At 39.2% G+C, this 15,196-nt stretch overlaps 1 protein-coding gene across 1 annotated transcript; it reads left to right on the top strand.

Annotated features, from left to right (window-relative positions):
• The first annotated feature begins 3,118 nt into the window (after nucleotides 1–3,118).
• On the top strand, nucleotides 3,119–13,795 carry LOC124883145. Its single transcript, XM_047390095.1, has 9 exons — nucleotides 3,119–3,254; nucleotides 6,553–6,618; nucleotides 7,970–8,095; nucleotides 8,450–8,524; nucleotides 8,808–8,903; nucleotides 9,091–9,176; nucleotides 9,877–9,982; nucleotides 10,181–10,264; nucleotides 12,290–13,795. Exons 1-9 carry the CDS (start codon nucleotides 3,195–3,197, stop codon nucleotides 12,410–12,412), a joined length of 822 nt encoding a protein of 273 aa, XP_047246051.1. The 5' UTR covers nucleotides 3,119–3,194; the 3' UTR covers nucleotides 12,413–13,795.
• The last annotated feature ends 1,401 nt before the right edge of the window (nucleotides 13,796–15,196 follow it).

The raw sequence follows: 15,196 nt of genomic DNA on the forward strand, positions 1-15,196 counted from the left end.
AAGTAATGAAAACATTTCTATTAATGACATAATATATTTTCTTAATTGCTTGATTTCAAGAATCTTTTTTTTTTTTTTTAAACCTATAAAATATCTAATTTTTGAAGGCGGTGTTTCAGCATGGATTTCATATGCTTTAAACTTCCCATTATTGGATAAATGTTGATCTTGAATTTATTAAAATCTGTTAAGCATCAGCTTGCTTCCATATATTTAGGTTTCTATAAAATGCTAAATGTAATTTTTAGAACATGGAGAGCATGCTGTGAATCTTGCCTCTAAGCACTGTAAATATTTTGTCTGCAGTAATTTTCTAAGAAAGTTGCTGTAATTTATTTAAACTGCAGAACTTGGATTTAAGACTTGTCATTGTTAGGTTTCCATATTTAGTTTGAAAAATTGTGAAACTCCTTCTTTGAGATAGTTGTGTAGTGACAAGTTTGGTGCAGCTTAATAACATCTATAAAAGCTTTAACGATTTTAATTTCAAACCTAAATTCAAATACTTAGTGCACCCCTAGAGGCTGAAATCTTTTAATATATTTTTTAAATGTTTTGTCATATTTAGACATTCACTGTTGTAAGTTGTTTTAAGAAGTCCAACAGTAAAATCAAGTGGTACCAAGATGAAGACAGGTGTTGACATGAACAGTCGGACCTGAAGTGGAGCAGCTGTGATAGTGTTTACATCCCACGATGGATGAATGTGTTACTTTACTGTTTTGAGCAGCTGACGTGTGTGGGTGAGCATGAGCTGGGAAACAAGCAGCAACATTGATGACCGTAACACACACACACAGCCTCTCCCCCTGTGGTTATTTTTAGTCTAAAGTCAACACAGCTCAGCTCTTAATGGCCGCAGGATTCCTCTCTGCTCCACTCTGTTCATCTGGCTGCACTGCTATAATATTCATCCCGAAAACAAGCTTCTAGTGTATTGGACCATACAGTTAAACATAAAACTACACCACTGAAGGTGTGTTCTGCTTTGCTTCGTTCATTCCATTTGCTTCCTGTGTCTGGATATTGTATTAATCTCCTGCACTCTGGATCCTTGCTATTATTTGCCGTAAAACAAGAGAAACTGCTGTCAGATTTTCCCAAATAAAGGTATTGTTTATGCAGACAGACCCCACTCCAGTATTTTATTTATAGAAGCAGCACAACCTCTGGAGTCCCACTGGAACAACTGTTTTTTCTCTATAACACTCTTGGACCGTTAAACTGAAGAGATGGCAACCATCACCTAGGATGTTGGGAGATGTCTAATTAGCTAAATGCAAACATGCCATCCATCTATTGTTGATTGTCTCAGAGGGGCAACATCCGAAGGGCTTCATACTGAAAACCAGCTGCTCAAAGTGGTTAAACATATCTGGACAAGGATTTAAGCTATTGATTTATCTTTAGAAGTTGGAAAAGGGTGGCTTGTCCTCTTCAGGTTGGAGGGGAGTTCCTGCCTCAAGTGGAGAAGTTTAAGTATCTCGGGGTCTTGTTCACGAGTGAGGGAAGAATGGAGCGGGAGATCGACAGACGGATCGGTGGTGCTGCCACAGTAATGGGGACACTGTGCCGGTCTGTTGTGGTGAAGAGAGAGCTGAGCCGAAAAGCAAAGCTCTCGATTTACCGGTCGGTCTACGTTCCTACCCTCACCTATGGCCATGAACTTTGGGTCATGACCGAAAGAACGAGATCCTGGATATAAGCGGCTGAAATGAGCTTCTTCTGTAGGGTGGCCGGGCACTCCCTTAGAGATAGGGTGAGGAGCTCGGCCATCAAGGAGGGGTTCGGAGTAGAGCCACTGCTCCTCCACATCGAGAGGAGCCAGTTGAGGTGGCTCGGGCATCTATACCGGATGCCTCCTGGACGCCTTCCTCAGGAGGTGTTCAGGAGGCACGTCCCACCGGGAGGAGGCCCAGGGGACGGCCCAAGACACGCTGGAGGGACTATGTCTCTTCGGCTGGCCTGGGAACGCCTTGGGCTCCCCCTGGAGGAGGTGTCTGGAGAGAGGGGCGTCTCTGCTGAGTCTGCTGCCCCCGCGACCCGGTCCGGATAAGCGGAAGACGACGAGTACGAGTTGGAGAAATTAGGGTTCAAGAGCTGATTAATTTGTCCAGGAAAACATGTAGAACTTCCTCACAAGGATGTGATCTGCTTTTGGATGTTTGATTTTCAATAGAAGAACCAAATCCAGATTTATTTGACAGGCAGAAGGAAATGGTGACTATAGCTCTTTGGACTGATTGGTACCTTCATAGGTGAAAGCAGCAGAGAACTGGGTGATGGTGGAAGGCTTAAGAGCGTTGGAGAACAGTTTGACAGTCAAACAATAATGGTATATGGTTTGAAAACACAGCATAATCAGCATATTAATGACATAAGCTCACGCTAGTTTCATACGTCAGCTACGACCCTGTTGTGCTCACACCATTCAGGAGTGTTTTTAGTAGTAGCGTTGATTTGTTATAATCGCTCCACCAACAACCAATCCGTGCTCTCCATAACCACACCATGTCCGGCCATCTTTGATTTGCCTTTTGGGTGCAGAGGAAGAAGCACTTGTTCCTGTCAAGGTGAGGCCTGCGGGACAGTTGATTATGGTCAGGTTATTGGTTCACCAAACAAAACATCACCTTCATCCTTTCAGAGGTTGCTCCAACATTACTGGGCTGAAACCAATGCTTGAGGTCTAGAAATGTCCCATTTATGGGACTGCTCTACAAAGCATAAGCTCATGAAAGGAGGCTAGATGTGGTCTCTGTGGTGGTGGTGTACACGCTGCTGATGTGTTACATGGGAAGAGGGTCTTGGGCAGCAGGATAAAAGCTATTTGGTGTTTGCAAGAACTACAGCAGAATCGTGACTGGTGGTAATGATGCTGCTACAGTTTATAGGAGTCCAACCATATGTCAATTTCTTGTAGAGATCCTCAGATCCAGAACCCTCATTTGGTATCTCCATCTTTAATCACTTGTTTTAATTAACTCTCCTCTCCTCTCCTGTCCTCCCAGCTGGTCTTCCAAACTTGGTCATGTTCTTCTTTCTGCAGCCAAACACTCCTGAGCTTTAAACAACATCCATCTCACACACACACACACACACACACACACACAATTTCTCTCTCTCTCTCTTCCACACACAGTCGGCTCTGGTCTCTGTTTCTATTTCAGCTCGGCTCTCAGACGGCTGTCATCATGGCTCGCTGCTGGAGCTACTTACGAGGACTCTCCATCTGCGTCACCGTGCTGCTGCTGGTAAGCTAAATGCTAACTGCTAACAAGTTGGTGATAATGAAAGTGAGGTTATCTACAATGTTAGATAAAACAAATACAAAACAAGTTTGGTGAATATTGCATTATCTTTACTAAATTTACTTTCATTATCAAAGTAAAAATTAAAATGTATTATTTCTGTTAATGCTGGCTTTAAATAATTATCGAAAAAGTATTACATTGCTGTCATGTTTGTGCTTTTTAATGGATTCTTGGCATTTATTTTATAATTTATGTTTATTTAAATGTGATATTTGTGTATTTGTAAATGAAGAAGCAGAATAGCAAATTCAAAATATAATATTTTTTGTCAGCGTTCTCCAATTTAAGTTAGTTTTTACCTACAAGAGATAACACTGATCTCAGATTTAAAAACTTAGTCAACAATTTTGCACAAAAGTGCCAAACAACATGCCAAATCTGAAACATTACATTGGATTTTGGGCTGTACAGGGTACCAAATACATATGCAAGCAGCACTTTTAGATTTTTGTCTTTTTCTTATGTCACAATTAGGCACTACTTTGTCTATCATATGAAATTCCATCAAAATACATTGATGTTTGTGGTTGTAATGTTATAAAATGTAAAAACAAATGAAGGGTGTGAATACTTTTGTTAAGAACTGTATAGAGCCACTTTAATTGATCAAAGATCATATTTTATTTTGGATAAGTTTAGGAAAATTCTGCATACGCTTTAATAACCGCACACTGGGCTGCCCTGAAGCAACAGGGCCTTCCTGATTGGCCCAAGGCGAGGCAGATGTTGACTTCATGGTTTGGAAAGATGAGGACTCATTCAGGACATGACAGACTTGAAGGAGACAAAATAAACAGCTACAACAAAATATTTCTGATGTGATTAATGTCAGGTGTTAGACATGAAATTCACCAGTTTGCAGATGATACACTGTTTTCTGCGGCCACATTTTAAACGTGTTTTTAGATTTTATTGCAGAAGCTAAAACCCCCTTTATATTCGTCGCTTATATTTTCCATTCTTTTTACCTGACTGCATGTTTAAGGTGTCTTTGAATGGAATTCTTAGCCCAACTCGTGCAAGAGGATCCGAACAAAGATTATCAGCTACAAAGTGTTGGTCAAAGATTAGCAAAAATGTAAATTCATTTAGTAAAAAAAAAAAAAAGATTCATATTTATAGTTGTATTTATTACCTCTGTTAAATCTAACATATTATTTTTACTCTGTCATGGTTTTGAAAGTACAGGCATGCCAGAATACGTTTGTTGTGTAATTAGTAGTTCATCTTTGGTCATTTCCCCTTCTTATCGTCTTCCTGCCTACTATTTCCTTTCCGTGTTTTTTAACTTTCTATAAAACTGTCACAGTTCTCTTTTTTTCACCACATATATTTTATTGCATGTCTTCATCCCTTTTCACTTTTATCACAGCATGTTACCAAAGCATGCCTACTGGCTGCCTGTCCACTTTCAGTATTGCAGCGTACAGCAGGAACACCATGTGTGATTACATGGGCTTCTGTGGCTATTTTTATTTTAATTTATTTCGTTTGTGCTAACTTTTTCCTGCTTCCTGTTCCTGCTGCTGAACTGCTTATCAGCTGATTGCAGTGATTATGTTGAATGTTCCTTTTCAACTTGACCGTAAATCTCAAGAGACTTTCACTCCTATGGTTAGGATTTGGCTTTTGAGGTCCAATATAAAAATAAAATCAGGTCAACCTGCCTTGTTTTATTTTTCCTATCTTAATTTTGTTTGGTTTACATCTCGATGTAAAGACATGCTGATGTTTGTAAGTCTCTGTATTAACTTGTGTTTACCTCTATTGTCATGGGTTTGTGTCTCTCTGCTGTTGCACACCTTTCCATCTATTTTAAGTGTGTTGTTGCCTTTGCAGTGGTGCAAACTGAGGGATCTGCAGGGACACATTCAGACATCTTTGTTTAAAACCAAATGCAGCTAAAACCAGATATTTACATGCACTGTATAGAAAGACACAAGGACTGCTTTCTTACTTGTTGACATTAAATTGGACTAACCCTTTCCTGAATACCATAATAATGGTTTTACACAAATTCCCTTAGTTTGGTAGAGTTGCCTTTAAACTCTAGGACTTTGGTCAGATGTTTTGGGTTTTTCACAGTGTCTTGCTGGAATCTTGGCCCATTCCTCTAGACTGAACTGGTGTAACTGGGTCAGGTTTGTAGAGCACCTTGTTCACACACATTTTCAGCTGTTTTGGCCCAGAATCAGGACTTTATGTTGGACTCTTCAAAACAATCCCTTTGTGACAAACTGATCTGCTTAGAGTTATTCTCTATATGGAAGATCCATTTGTCCTCAAGCTTTACCTTTCTGGCTGACATCTTGAGATGTTGCTTCAACATTTTCATGTAATGTTCTTTCCTCTTGATGTCATCTGATTTGTGAAGTACACCAGTCCCTCCTCCAGCAAAACACCCCTTCATCGTGATGCTGCCACCTCCATACTTCACAGTTGGGATGGTTTTCTCAGGCTTGCAAGCTTCCTCCAAATGTAGCGGCAGTCTTTATATCCACATATTTTAATTTTAGTTTAAGCAGACCAGGGCATGTCTCCAAAAATGCAAATTGGACCAAACAATGAACCAGACTGGGGTAAATGCTTCTTTTCCTGATATTTTGTCTGATTTATTTTTTAGATTTTTACATTATTTCACACAAGGAAGCAGCATATCGGAGGTGCTGCCTTAAAATACATCCATAGGTGTGCCTCCCTTTAACTCAAATATTGTTAATTAGCCAATCAGAAGCTTGGAAAGCCATGACATCACCATTTGAGCTTTCCCAAATTGTTTGAATAAATAATAAAATTAGTTTATCCTGGCTTCTGAATTTAAAGAAAGTACCGAAACTCTTAGCTGCCTCTGATTATTCTCCCATTTAGCAAATAGAAACTATTTTGGACAATACCATGTGTCATAAAACAAGAGAAGCTTAGTCTGATCAGAAAGGGGAAAAAACTGAGCTTCCAGGGACATTTTTTGGATTATTTTCCTTCTGCCACAGCTTGGAGTTTCAGATGTGAAGGAAACAGTGACAGCTTGTTTTTCTCCAGGACCATTTGAGAAAACTCTGAGCCGAGCCATCAGCGGTCCCAGCTGACAGGAGTCTGATCCGAGTCTCCCCCTGGGGATGAAGAACAGTTTCAGAGGAATGCTGCATCTGCTTTTAAACACCCTGCCCTCTGTCGAAAACTTAAATGCATGAGTTTCATGTGATGTATTCTCTGAAGTCTCTTCTTTATTGCTCTGCAGGTATCTGGTGTGGTGATGATCGGTGTTGGGTATTCATCAATTGAAGGCAACGTACCTGTTGCAGAGGTAAAAGTGATCTTGCTTCCTGTTGATGAAAATAAAATCCCAACAGCACAGCAGATCTGGCTTTTTGGCATTTTGTGGTTTTACTAGTTAAAACGTGAATAACTTCAACTAAAATTTGAAAATACTTTGTTAATCCTAAGGAGAAAAGCCGTCCACGTGAGCCCGTCTGTTCAGGTCTTAGTCCCAGTTGATCAAACGGAATGACCAAGCACGACTTTCTTTATTTGAGCTGGTTTTGGAAATTATACTAGAGCTAAAATGTGCATTTTAAAGCATTTTCTGGGCTAAATTAGGAAAACGACCTGTTAACCTGAAAAATAAAGATGTCGAGCATTTGGAGAGAATGCTACAAAGTTTTTTAGTTGGTGAAAAGTGTCAGATTTAGCTCAGCTTTCAGACTTTTTTACAAGGCAGCCACCCAGTTATTCATCCTATCTTTATAAATATATTGTGACTTTTTTCAGAAATAGTTTAATTTAGGTCAGCATTAATGTTGCATAACATTACTTTTCATTCGCTGCATATTTTAATAAAATTAGGTGCATTTACACCTGCATGTCAATGAATTAAAATGCTATGGAAAAGTTACCTCATTTCAGTGATTAAAGTTAAAAACTCAAATATTGATTAATTACACGCTTGTTAAGACTTACAGCTAATGAAAACCTAAAATCAAAACATTAAATCAGACAAATGTAGGATTTAACACAGAACTGAGCAGTACGTCCATGAAATGTATTAATTAATTAGCAGGTGATATAATTGTGTACTGAATAATTATGAGACAATAGTGCAGATAAATGTGTCAAACGTTGACCATGAAATAGTAAAATCTGCTGCAGGTTCCTCTATTGCAGCAGCTGTTTGGAACCCAACAGGAAATCAAGGAATTAGAAGATTATTAATATTTATGGATCAGAGCATACAGAGATGGCTTTTTTGTTGCACTTCAATGTTTCAGATCATCAAACCATTTTAATATCAGCCAAAGATAACCTGAGTAAATACAAAAATGCAGTTTTCCAGTTCTGATTTGATTTTTTCAGGTGAAACAAGCGATCCAAACCAACCTGACCCCATGTGAAAAGTAAATGCCCCCTAAACCTAATAACTGGCTGTGCAACAGCTGCCTTCAGTTGGGATTTTGCCCACTGTTCTGTAATCTCAGTTAGATTGAGGTCCAGACTTTGATTAGACCACTTTATTTTTTTTGCTGTACAGAGACACAGCTGTACAAAGTTTTTTTTTTGGCCTGTAACTTTATTTGTTCCATACCTGTCTGGCTAAAACTTTACAGTAAAAAAGTCACTCAGTCACTCGGCTTTTAATGAACTTTTATCCTCTCTTTCAGTTGTTCGACCAGTTGTCCATCAGCGATGGTTTACTGGCTCTGCAGGTGTTTGGTCCAATCACAGTGGTTCTGTCTGTTCTGGGCATCAGTGCTGCAGCTTCAAACTGCAAACCTTTGCTTCTGCTGGTGAGAATAAGACATTTTAGCTGTCTTTTCTGTTTTGATTGTATTTTTATTATTATTATTTGGATTAAAAATATATATTTATTCATTTTTTTCATATACTACATGTTTTTATTTAGGTATTTTAAAATACATTTTTGTCCATGTTTTTATATTTTAAATTTTTTTTTTTATTTCCCCTAAAACTCCCTAAATATTGATCCTTCCAGGCCTTGATTGGTGTTAATATTCTTATTTGCCACAAATCTTTAACATGTCTCAGATAAACCAGTCCTCACATTGAAAACTGATCAATAATTCATGCAACCACAGATATGTTTCTGTCTTAATGACCTGACCTGGGATCTTCTTCTACAGTTTTCTGCACTGATATTTGTGGAGTTTGTTGCCATGATGGTTGTCGCCTCACCTTTGGTTCACGTTGAAGCACAGGTAACTGGCGCCCCATAGAGGATGCTGTGTTCATTGCATTAACTTTATGAAAGCTTTTTTTGTAGTTTTGTACCAAATAATCCGTTTCATATTTAACATATCAACTGAAAGACACATTTGTGTCCCTGTTTGTCTGACAGATTATTGTCTATTCTTGATATATGCTCACTTTATTCCTTCATTTTGTGTTTATTTCTTTGTTTTGGCCTCTTTCTTGTGTTGGTCCTGAGATTCCCTTTGACAGGGTCTTTGTTGTTTATGAGATTTGGTTTTGGTTCTGCAGATGAACTTTGCTGTGGACGAAATTTTCCTGAATGTGACACCTCTTCACAGAGCTGATCGCTACATCCAGACTGAACTGCAGAAACTCCAGACCTCGGTGAGGGACATTATTAAAGCAGAAGTGAGGCTTGTTTTTTGTAAATAAGCCAAAAGACAAAGTTCCAGCACTTCTCCAGTTAACCTTCCTGCAGAAGTTTTTGTTGTTTTTCTTTTTCCGCTGATGCTGATTAACAATAACAATAAAAAACATCTTTATTTTACTGCGTTGAACATTTGTTTCCAAGGATTCCTGCTGTGGTTTAAGAAGTTTTGAAGATTGGGGAAATCACCTTCCTGATTCCTGCTCATGCACGCCACATGTTGACCTGAGGTGTGTTCAACAACAACATAAATATCTGACAGATGGTATTGATTTTGTGGAGGAACAAGTTTATTTACATTTTCCATAGATATTTAATATTTCTTGTAGATTTGTATGATTTTTGGGCTCCTGCAGGGGATATAAACACCAGAGTCAGTTTGTGCTCAAGTTAGCGCCCCTAAAAACCAAGAATGCTCATTATATTATATTATTTTATATATCCCAAACTAAAACATATAAAGTCCGGTGTTAAAATATAGCCACATGAATTCTGATCCTGTTTAATTTTTTGTGCAATTCCTACACCAGGATCTGTCTGCTGGTAACTTTAGCCTAAAATAAAAATTGTTTTTTGTATAATAAGTTTCTTAAATTAAATTAAATTAAATGTGAACTTAACGGTGCCCCCTACAGGCCATATGCTGAATAAAAACAAGTTTAAATCAATGTTGAATGCTGAAATGTTTTCCTCAGGAATATGAGAGTGGGAATAAAAATAATATTAATCATAGACACGTCTTAGCTGCAATTAATTTGGTGTTAACGTCTTACAGTGAATGATTTAAGTTGAACGCTGATCTTGTGTGACGCTAGCAGCCAGGAGAAGCTGTTTTTGTGCTTTGAGGTTTTTTTGGTACCTGTTGGTTCTGGCCGTTCCTGCTTTGCTCTGTGGGTTCCCATCCTAACCATCACTTCTTCTGTCTCACAGCTCCCAGCCCAGTAACTCCAGCTTACTGGGATCCTGTGTAATGGCTGGAGCTAATCTTCACCTTCCAGACTCAACGACTTCAGATAAAATCTGGGTTCACTCTGAGGTATATTTCCTCACAGACAGCTGATTTTCTTTTTTTTACCTGCTTTCCTCTTTTCCCTGTCCTCGTTCACCCAAACCCTCCTTCTTTTTCCCCTCTTCCTGGACTCCATTACCCTGAACTCAAGATTCTTGTATCAGTAAGTTTTATAAAGAAAGATTTTGTGGTAATTGTTGACCTTGAACAACGTTTGTCCCTCAGCCTTGTGGTCCCATCCTAAAGAGCTACCTGGGCTTCCCAATCAAACTCAGGATTGGAATAATTTCCGCCTTTGCCACCATCACGGTAAACAAAGAAGTTGCAGTTTCTTCTTCCTTTGCCTGTTTTTATGGACCTATAACACTGACATACAGTACAGACCAAAAGTTTGGACACACGTTCTCATTCAAAGTATTTTCTTTATTTTCATGACTATGAATATTGTAGCTTCACACTGAAGGCATCTAAACTATGAATTAACACATGTGGAATTATATACTGAACAAAAAAGTGTGAAACAACTGAAAATATGTCTTATATTCTAGTTTCTTCAAAGTAGCCACCTTTTGCTTTGATTACTGCTCCACACTCTTGGCATTCTGTTGATGAGCTTCAAGAGGTAGTCACCTGAAATGGTTTTCACTTCACAGGTGTGCCCTGTCAGGTTTAATTAGTGGGATTTCAGGCCTTATAAATGGGGTTGTGACCATCAGTTGTGTTGTGCAGGAGGTGGATACAGTACACAGCTGATAGTCCTACTGAATAGACTGTTAGAATTTGTATTATGGAAAGAAAAAAGCAGCTAAGTAAAGAAAAACAAGTGGCCATCATTACTTTAAGAAATGAAGGTCAGTCAGTCCAAACAATTGGGAAAACTTTGAAAGTGTCTCCAAGTGCAGTCGCCAAAACCATCAAGCGCTACAAAGAAACTGGCTCACATGAGAACCGCCCCAGGAAAGGAAGACCAAGAGTCACCTCTGCTGCGGACGATAAGTTCATCCGAGTCACCAGCCTCAGAAATCGCAAGTTAACAGCAGCTCAGATTAGAGAACAGGTCAATGCCACACAGAGTTCTAGCAGCAGACACATCTCTAGAACAACTGTTAAGAGGAGACTGTGTGAATCAGGCCTTCATGGTAAAATAGCTGCTAGGAAACCACTGCTGAGGACAAGCAACAAGCAGAAGAGACTTGTTTGGGCTAAAGAACACAAGGAATGGACATTAGACCAGTAGAAATCTGTGCTTTGGTCTGATGAGTCCAAGTTTGAGATCTTTGGTTCCAACCACCGTGTCTTTGTGCGGCGCAGAAGAGGTGAACGGATGGACTCTACATGCCTGGTTCCCACCGTGAAGCATGGAGGAGGAGGTGTGATGGTGTGGGGGTGCTTTGCTGGTGACAATGTTGGGGATTTATTCAAAATTGAAGGCATACTGAACCAGCATGGCTACCACAGCATCTTGCAGCGGCATGCTATTCCATCCGGTTTGTGTTTAGTTGGACCATCATTTATTTTTCAACAGGACAATGACCCCAAACACACCTCCAGGCTGTGTAAGGACTATTTAACCAAGAAGGAGAGTGATGGGGTGCTTCGCCAGATGACCTGGCCTCCACAGTCACCGGACCTGAACCTAGTCGAGATGGTTTGGGTTGAGCTGGACCACAGAGTGAAGGCAAAAGGGCCAACAAGTGCTAAACATCTCTGGGAACTCCTTCAAGACTGTTGGAAAACCATTTCAGGTGACGACCTCTTGAAGCTCATCAACAGAATGCCAAGAGTGTGTCGAGCAGTAATCAAAGCAAAAGGTGGCTACTTTGAAGAACCTAGAATATAAGACATATTTTCAGTTGTTTCACACTTTTTTTGTTCAGTATATAATTCCACATGTGTTAATTCATAGTTTTGATGCCTTCAGTGTAAAGCTACAATATTCATGAAAATAAAGAAAACTCTTTGAATGAGAAGGTGTGTCCAAACTTTTGGTCTGTACTGTATTAAATGCAAAATGCCACAAAGTGGAAATGGATTCTATGGCAAGGTCTAACTCAGTATTTTTGGCTTTTGTAAGGTTTATACAAAAGATTATTCAGAAAGTTTGCAAAACTATTTTCACCTCTGGAGCTTTTCAGCTGATTGTCACGTTACAAACACAAACATCACTGTATTTTATGGGATAAACCAACAGAAATTAGTGCAGACCTGAAAACTGAAGGAAATATTGCATGATTATCGACATATTTTACCCATGATTACCTAGGAATCTCTAAACAGTTTTACTATAAATGTGTTAGAAAATGTTCTAATGCCGTATGTCTGTGTGTGTTGTAGATAACGGCCATTGTTCTGTGCCTGACTCTGGGTCTAGAGGAACGCTTGAGGAAGCCTCCGGTAGAGACAACAGTCGACGACTTCAACAGAGTGAAATACCAACCGAAACCTTCCCTCTCCTGACCTCTGACCCCTGAACCCTGAGCCAAACAGAAAAGACACTGATGCAAACACGTAGCCTTTAAATGGCGCTTGTGAGAACAACACGGGAAGTCCTGTAAAGTTATGGACTTAGTCAAGAGAACCAGAAACGGACACCATTCATGGACGTGCTAAATACCACCTTTTAAAGAAGACTGTTGGTTTCCTCCATCAAGGCATGATTTTAATTTTTAAGTTGATTTTAAGACCAGATTTAGTTATTAAAACACATAACTGTGATGAAAACAGAGCCAACCTTTAGGCATAGTTCATGCATATCTGATAAATGAGGTCTGAACTGAGAATATCATTTCAGAAGCTTGATGTTAGTCTCCTTTCTCCATTCCAACACCAGCTGAGATTTATCTTTGGCATCATTTTCCTGTCCAGCTGCTTATTTGACGAGCTGTGCATTGCACCAGTGCTAATGACAGACCACAGCATGATGATGCCACCACCATGCTTTACAGCCTCAAACATATTTCTTGTCACTCCGACCAAACAGCTCAATATTTGCCCGTCATTTCATGGCGGGCTGGAACCTTGGGCTGTTCCTGAACACCTTTAAGGGTCAGATGTTGGAAACAGGGACACAGTTGGGTGCTCCAATAATCCCAACTAACAGAGCAGGCTAACATCAACCTTCTTGGAATGCCCTTCCCAAAAATGTAATCAACATTACTTGAACATTTGAAAACCAACTAGTTTAAATGAACTATCCCAGTTGTGCAAAGAAGAGTTTTCAAATATCCAGCCAGAAAGATGCCAGAAGCTTATAGAAAGCTACTGAATGTGTGTTGTCTTTCTACTTACTAAGGTACAAACCAAGTATTAGTGGCTGTAGGTATCTATTTGAGCCTGGATGCATAATTTTGACCCTGTGTAAAAATTCTAACTGGTGCTCCTATTCTTGGTTTTAAAAAGAGTTTTGAAATATTATTTCACCCTGTAAACTAAAACTCCAAAAGGAATACAGCTTTCATTATGAATATTCCATTCAATTTTCTTTTTAACGACACAAACTTCAGTTTTTTATTGTTTTCTTGGGAAATTTGATCTTACAGGGACTAACAAAATCATAGTGGTGGATCAGGACTCCTGCTTCTATACTTCTGAGCAGCACACTGGTGGTTTTTAATGATATTGCTTATTTTTGACCTTAGTGATATTTATAAATGGGAGTCAGAGTGTTGAAAAAGTTATTAAATCAGCTTTACTAAACCTTAAAAAGTTTCTTTAATGTTTGCAGGATGAATGTCAGAAATTATAAATTTAAAAAATACCTTTTTAATTTTAATATATATAACAAATTCAGTTTTCTTATCTGAAGTGTGCTTTGTAAATAAAGTGTGCTTTTACTTTAAACCTTAAATCGTGATGTTTCTGTAGTTGCATGTAATTGCCACGAGGTGGCAGCAGTGACCGAATAGTCAGGCTTTTTCAAACCTCAACTTCATTTTCTTATGATTTTATAAATTAAATGTAACATAAGTAATATTCTATTTACAGTGATAATTAATTCCTAACTTTCAAACACCTTAATTGGCCTTTCCATCATATGATTGTAGGTACCAGTGCATTACCTGAAGAACCCTGTTCTTAATCACCTAAAGGCAAAGATTTTCTAAAGCAATTTCAGTTACTCCAAAAGGTAAATACAATGAATCTGAGTAGCTCCATCATCCACAGGAGAGAAGATCATCAATCATAGTTGCATCAAGATTGGAGTCGCACGCAAGAGCTTTGATGATTTGATCAGGAGCCTTGGAGCAGCATTGTGAGGAACTTGCAAACATTCTCTGCAGGTTTAGCAAAGACATGCGCAGTGAAAAAGCACAAATACAGTCATCAAATCAGGATGATGCATTAGAGTTTTCAGGTATATCTACAAAAATTAGAATATCGTGAAAAAGTTCAGTATTTTTTGTCTCTCATTCAGAAAGTGACGCTCATATATAGACTGATCACACATAGAGTGAAAATTTTCAAGCCTTTATTTCTTGTAATTGTGGTGATTATGGCTCACAGAGAATGAAAACCCAAGATTTTGGCACGCTTTAAAGTTTCTGTTGGATCAATCTATACTCCATCTGTCTGTTTGCAGAATCATAGGATTTCCTGTGAAACCGGACCCATGAACCACCCAGTTATACTGGCGTTTCCCCCTGATATGTTCACTTGGACCAGGAAACGCAGCATAGTTGGTGTTAGAGGGCATGTTTGGCTTTTACTAATCTCTTTCTTTAAATAACAGAAAATGTTCTAAATTGGTTAAGACTGGCCTGCTACAGAAGTCCACCGTTTATCAAGTGTTAAACCTGGTCTGATGTTGCAAAGCTAAAAGCTTGGAGGTCATGACTGTGTGGAGTTTACATGGAGATCTGGGATTCTTTCCACCACATTGTTTCAAACCTGCTCATCGTGAGACAGTTTTGGACCAAACACAAGGAGCCGAGAAGTGTGCTGTCTGCTGTCCAACCCAGCGAGGAGAAGGTCAACACTGCCCACCAGAGAAGAGGTGATACTCTTTCCCCACAGTCAGTCTCTCTTGTCTGAAGAACATTCTGGACAGAGATGTTTTCAGACAGGAGGGAAAGAAGTGGGAGGTTTCTGTTTACATCATCAGTCAGTGACAGACAAGTAGGTGTGCAGGTCCTGTGGCTGTAAAACTGGCCCAAATCAGCAGCCTTCCACCGCCGTGGTTGACAGCTGGGATGAGGTGTTTTCTCCAAACTGTGAGTTATTCCCAGTGACAGAAAAAAATTA

The sequence above is a fragment of the Girardinichthys multiradiatus genome, chromosome 17 (assembly GCF_021462225.1).
Source record: "Girardinichthys multiradiatus isolate DD_20200921_A chromosome 17, DD_fGirMul_XY1, whole genome shotgun sequence".
In the NCBI taxonomy this organism is placed as follows: domain Eukaryota; kingdom Metazoa; phylum Chordata; class Actinopteri; order Cyprinodontiformes; family Goodeidae; genus Girardinichthys; species Girardinichthys multiradiatus.